Source organism: Rhinopithecus bieti, unplaced genomic scaffold (assembly GCF_001698545.2).
Source record: "Rhinopithecus bieti isolate Rb0 unplaced genomic scaffold, ASM169854v2 scaffold_4043, whole genome shotgun sequence".
NCBI classification, from domain to species: domain Eukaryota; kingdom Metazoa; phylum Chordata; class Mammalia; order Primates; family Cercopithecidae; genus Rhinopithecus; species Rhinopithecus bieti.
The window spans coordinates 44503-50666 of NW_016804256.1; the positions used below are offsets into that span (position 1 = coordinate 44503).

The 6164-nt window shown below is 44.2% G+C and overlaps 1 protein-coding gene across 5 annotated transcripts; it reads left to right on the plus strand.

Moving 5' to 3' along the window:
• Positions 1–868: 868 nt before the first annotated feature.
• ARMCX3 (armadillo repeat containing X-linked 3) lies at positions 869–5618 on the plus strand. 5 transcript variants are annotated; one of them, XM_017867406.1, is made up of 5 exons: positions 869–1056; positions 1594–1673; positions 1937–1997; positions 2259–2329; positions 2614–5618. In XM_017867406.1, the coding sequence occupies exon 5, from the start codon at positions 2760–2762 to the stop codon at positions 3897–3899; it is 1140 nt and encodes a 379-aa protein (XP_017722895.1). In that variant the 5' UTR covers positions 869–1056; positions 1594–1673; positions 1937–1997; positions 2259–2329; positions 2614–2759; the 3' UTR covers positions 3900–5618. The 5 variants fall into 5 exon arrangements, with proteins under 5 accessions (XP_017722895.1, XP_017722897.1, XP_017722898.1 ...); XM_017867408.1 differs by having other exon boundaries at positions 897–1210; positions 1566–1673; XM_017867409.1 differs by having other exon boundaries at positions 897–1210.
• Positions 5619–6164: the final 546 nt, after the last annotated feature.

Consider the following 6164-nt stretch of genomic DNA (forward strand, 5'->3'; position numbering starts at 1 on the left):
GTTTATAGATGATACTATCTATTTTGACCAAGTATATTTTGTAATGTTCTTTTTATGCACACTCATTTTTTCAGTGTGCATGCTTTATCTCACAGATACCTACTGTGCACTTATGCTTTCTCCTCAGGTTTTTTTTTTTTTTTTTCCTGCGTTCTGGCTTTTGTGGCTTCAATGCCTCCACCTTGCTAATGGGTGCAGGTGAAAGTCTGTAGCTCTCCTATTTAGAAGACTGGTCTAGTCAGAGGATTTACATATTGCCAGACACACTGATTAGCTCATTCAGGGCTGTGCTGTGTGCTAGGCCCCAGAAGACATTAAGATTGCTTTGAGTGAAGTGTGTAACACTCTCCACCAAGTGAGAAAATGTGGGACTTTTGGAGGCCATCCCCAACATCATTCTCCAGCTTCCACTCATTTTTTTCTAAAATGGAAATAGCTTTATAGTATTTTTTTTTTTTTCTCGTAAAAAGAATGCAGGCTGGGGGCGGGGGAGGACGGAACAAAAATAACAAAGTATTAAGAAAGTAAAAGCCACACTCATTCCAGATTTTCTTTTCCGATCGCTTGTTCCTTTCAGATCTGGGACTAGATTTCAGAGGAAATTGTAGACTTTAATAGCTCGGGGGAGGAAAGGTGGAGGGAGAGGCTGCTGTCCCAGGAGCCTAGGGAAGGAAGAGGCAATTTTTCATAAAAAGTACAAGTGGCCCGTAGCCCCAGGGGAAGATGTCGTCCCTTTCTGGTAATCGGTGGAAGGGAAACACAACTACAAGGTGATGAGATTATCGAAGAAGAAAGAGTAACAAGGCCTGGTGTGGGGGAGGGAAAGGAGGGGGGCGGGCCCTCTTCTGCCGCACTGCTGGTGGGAGGGGAAATTGGGGACCCGAGTTGGTGGATGACGTAGCTCTCACGTGACCAAGAGCTGACGTGTGCAGAAGTCCTTCTTGTCCTGGTCGTTGTTCCCGTCTGAGTACCAGCTCCCCATTGCCCTGAGGGCGGGCGGGCCTGCGGCGGAGGGAAAAAGGAAGAGGAGAAGAAAATTGTCCCGGATCCCTGCAGGTCAGTGCCTGGGAGATTCCATAAAGTCAGGGTGCTAGAAGGTGTAGGGCCGAGACCGTCGCGGGTACTGAGGCGCCTCCGTCGTCTCTCCCACTCGCCGCCCGCTTTCCAAGACATATGTCCCGCCTGCAGCCCATTTCGATGCTGCGAAACGGTGAGCTGGGGAGTGTTTGGGGAAGAGCTCAGAGATCGGGAGATGGGAATCTGCTGGGAGCCTAGGCCCGCAATCCGGAAAGGGAGCTGTGGCCTGGGTGTTGGCCCCTAGTTCACCAGGACAGTGCCGGAGGGGAATGGCTGGATATGGGGGCGGGGGTGGTGAGATGCAACGTGATATGTCAGCAGAACCCCAAGAGAGGTAATAGGGGTGGGAAACCTCTGACAACCAGGCCTCCGAATTAGAAAAGAGTTTTGTGTTCTGGGGACTAGTCCGTCCACCAAGCACGCAGTGGCGGCAGTTTCCCGTCTTTCTGCCTGTGGCTGTGTCTTCCTGACCATGGCTCTGTGTCTAGTGGGTCCAAGCCTTTCCCGGGTGGCCAGTCTTTCTGTAGGTTGCGGCACAACGCCAAGCAAAAGAAGAGGAAGGAAATTAATCCTAATTGGTGAAGGTCGATTTGAGGGTAAGACCATCTGGGGACTCTAGGAGGGACGGGGTTGGCGGCGGGGGTGGGGAGAGGCAGAGAAGGTAATAATCTAGGTACAGGTCTGAGTCCGAATGTGTTTCTTGCACTCCCCGGACTGTGGCGAAATGGCGTGCTTTGTGTGTGTGTGGTGGGGGGGAAGTGGGGGAAATGACAGCAGGGAAACCTATCGGATAGTTTGTTCATAATCCTCCTCTCTCAACAGCACTTACTCCCCATGTTTTCGATCTGTCATCCTGCAGGTCTGCTGTAGCAGGTGGCTCCGCTTGAAGCGAGGGAGGAAGTTTCCTCCGATCAGTAGAGGTCGGTGTGGGCGTGGGGGCTGCCTGGAATGGGGGAGGGGTTAGAAATCGCCCGCACTTTGGACAGGCTCTTCCAATCCTGCTTTATTTTCCTTACCTCCCTCTCATTTCAGGCTAGGGAGGGGGCAGACCTGTGCATGTTTGGGATGGCATAAAGAGGTTAAAAACAAACCTGATAACCGGAATGGTGAATCAGGAAAGCAACAAATCAACAGTCAATCCATCAAGTGCTCCGTTCTCACTGGCTCTGGTCTCTCTGCAGATTGGAAAGGTTGTTGGGCGTGGCACACCACCAGGAAATAGAAGAAGGGGCGAACTGCTTGTCTTGAGGAGGTTAGTGCAAGGATTCTAGTCAGGTCCCTGGGGACATCTGAGGTTGTGGTGACTGAGACCCCAGTAGAATCTGTGGATTCCACTGGCATTATCTAGGCTTTGGGCGGGGTGATCTGGGATGGGGAGGGAAAGGCTGAAATGAGAGGCATAGAGATTTTTGTCAACAATCTACATTTCCTACCTAGCATTCAATTATTATTATCTTGTCCCTCTGTGCAACTCCCTGCATGGGACAACACAAGCAGAAGAGAAACTCAAACCCGATTTTCTTCTTCCACTCCTAGGTCAACATCCAGAATCAGCTATTGTGGCCTTGAAGTGGCTGAAGACGATCACCCTCCACAGGCTTGAGCCCAGTCCCACAGCCTTCCTCCCCCAGCCTGAGTGACTACTCTATTCCTTGGTCCCTGCTATTGTCAGGGACGATTGCATGGGCTACGCCAGGAAAGTAGGCTGGGTGACCGCAGGCCTGGTGATTGGGGCTGGCGCCTGCTATTGCATTTATAAACTGACTAGGGGAAGGAAACAGAACAAGGAAAAAATGGCTGAGGGTGGATCTGGGGATGTGGATGATGCTGGGGACTGTTCTGGGGCCAGGTATAATGACTGGTCTGATGATGATGATGACAGCAATGAGAGCAAGAGTATAGTATGGTACCCACCTTGGGCCCGGATTGGGACTGAAGCTGGAACCAGAGCTAGGGCCAGGGCAAGGGCCAGGGCTACCCGGGCACGTCGGGCTGTCCAGAAACGGGCTTCCCCCAATTCAGATGATACCATTTTGTCCCCTCAAGAGCTACAAAAGGTTCTTTGCTTGGTTGAGATGTCTGAAAAGCCTTATATTCTTGAAGCAGCTTTAATTGCTCTGGGTAACAATGCTGCTTATGCATTTAACAGAGATATTATTCGTGATCTCGGTGGTCTCCCAATTGTCGCAAAGATCCTCAATACTCGGGATCCCATAGTTAAGGAAAAGGCTTTAATTGTCCTGAATAACTTGAGTGTGAATGCTGAAAATCAGCGCAGGCTTAAGGTATACATGAATCAAGTGTGTGATGACACAATCACTTCTCGATTGAACTCATCTGTGCAGCTTGCTGGACTGAGATTGCTTACAAATATGACTGTTACTAATGAGTATCAGCACATGCTTGCTAATTCCATTTCTGACTTTTTTCGTTTATTTTCAGCGGGAAATGAAGAAACCAAACTTCAGGTTCTGAAACTCCTTTTGAATTTGGCTGAAAATCCAGCCATGACTAGGGAACTACTCAGGGCCCAAGTACCATCTTCACTGGGCTCCCTCTTTAATAAGAAGGAGAACAAAGAAGTTATTCTTAAACTTCTGGTCATATTTGAGAATATAAATGATAATTTCAAATGGGAAGAAAATGAACCTACTCAGAATCAGTTCGGTGAAGGTTCACTTTTTTTCTTTTTAAAAGAATTTCAAGTGTGTGCTGATAAGGTTCTGGGAATAGAAAGCCACCATGATTTTTTGGTGAAAGTAAAAGTTGGAAAATTCATGGCCAAACTGGCTGAACATATGTTCCCAAAGAGCCAGGAATAACACCTTGATTTTGTAATTTGGAAGCAACACACGTTGTAAACTATTCATTTTCTCCACCTTGTTTATATGGTAAAGGAATCCTTTCAGCTGCCAGTTTTGAATAATGAATATCATATTGTATCATCAATGCTGATATTTAACCAAGTTGGTCTTTAGGTTTAAGATGGATGAATGAATATCACTACTTGTTCTGAAAACATGTTTGTTGCTTTTTATCTCGCTGCCTAGATTGAAATATTTTGCTTTTCTTCTGCATAAGTGACAGTGAACCAATTCATCATAAGTAAGCTCCCTTCTGTCATTTTCATTGATTTAATTTGTGTATCATCAATAAAGTTGTATATTAATGCTGGAAAGAAAAAAAAGAAGAAAGAAAGAAAGCATCCCTGTCCTTCAGTTTATAACCAAGTTGGAGAGATAAGAAATGTACAAACCAAAAGATAACAGAATATCTGAAGCATGTACTCATTGTCAGATGTTCCCTCTGAGAGCACAGAGGAGGCAAAAGCTTCTGTGGGATGTGCTAGTCAGCTAAAGCTTCATGGAGGAGGTGGCAATTGAAAATGAGTCCTGAATGGGGTAGGGTGGTTAGGGAATTCCATGAGACAAGACGAGGGGGGCATGGTGTGAGAAAGGCATGAAAGTAGGAACCCTCTTCCTATGACAGTCAGGAGATCATTCTGCTTAGAGTGGAGAGTGTGGAGAATGGGAGTAGATAATTTTGGAAAGCTGGGTGAAGCCAGTTGTGGAGAGTTGTTTGAATACTATCCCACTGAACACCCAGACCCATTGAATCTTTTTTTACTAAAAAATAATTGGGGTCCATTTGAAAGTCTCTATCTGTTACTGTGTAGTGTCAATGAGGGTGTGGCAAAATGGAGCCTTTCACACCCTAGTGGTGGCCATTTGGTAATACAGATCATAAGCCTTAAACTGTGTAAACCCTTTGTCCTAAGGAAGTAATTGAATAATTGCCCAAAGATTGTATGTACAAGGCTGTTCATCCCAGCACTGTCTAAGCTAGTAAAAATTGGAAACAATTTAAGCATCTAGCACATTGGATTGGTTACAAAGTGAGGAATGTTCACACAGTAGGATATTATAAGTATGCTGATGGAAGTCTATATTGCCAGGCAAAGCTATTCATTATGCATTGTGAAGTGAGAAAGAAAAAATGGGTAGATAGAAGTATTCGAAGTATAATTCCATTTTGTTGAGACTAATAAAACATATGTTTAAAAGGACACTAAAAACTGGAGTTATAGATATCCAGATAGAAACAGTAGTTATCTTTGGGTAGAAGGATAATGAGTGATCTTTACTTTTTTACTTTTATTCATCTATGTGTTTTATTTATCTAAAATGGGTATTGATTTTCGGAAGTTTTTGAGAAAGAAAAGTGATGGGAATGAAGCAAGTGATTGATTGGAACACATATTGAATGGAAGGAGTATTTAGATTAAAAATGAGGTAGGTTGAAGTTTCTTCTCTGAAATGATAGATAAGGCTTATTGTGAGGATTCAATGAGGTAATATATGCAAAGTACTTACAATGTTCTGGCACATAGTAGTTAATTAAGAAAATTGAGCACCCTTAATTACCTAGAATGCAGGGTTGATAGTTTTTTGGTTGACTTTTGTTTTGCTGGGGCATTCTGCCATGTTTTAGTGTCATTTAATAAATAATAGTGACAATAAAGGTTAACATTTATTAAGTGACTACTGTGTAAAGTTCTGTCATTCCTGCAAGGCAACTGTTAAAATAATTTCTCACAGGAGTAGTTTTCTTTCTTTTCTAAAAATCCAAAGTGTTTCCTCAGACATGATCACACCAGTCTCTGCAATATATTTCTAGTTGTTTGAGGGATGTTATCCTGCTTTATATATGAGGCCAGGAAAGGGTAAAATCCTCTATTCACTTACCCGGTTTTATACCCAGGTTTCCCTGTATGTACTGTAATGTTTGTAGTAGAGACAAAACCAGGTTGGCTTAAAGTTGCTAGGTATGGTAAGCCTACTAAATCATGCATATGTAGAAACTCATTTAATACCAGTTTTAAGGGTGGGGCAATGGCAAAGTGAACTAACATTTTTTCTTGCTCCTATTGTTAGGTGAGAGAAAAAGATTTGTGGGGAGATGGGGTGGGAGGATTAATTCCTTTAAAATAAATTCGGTTTGATGTACCTGTGTGACACTCAGATGGGGATATGCTATTGTCATTTGAATGTATTGATCTGGTGCTCAGAGGAGATGAACGGGCTGCA

Bases quoted from the DNA above. Each gene is read 5' to 3' on its own strand.
- ARMCX3 (XM_017867406.1), top strand. From the start codon at position 2,760: ATGGGCTACGCCAGGAAAGTAGGCTGGGTGACCGCAGGCCTGGTGATT.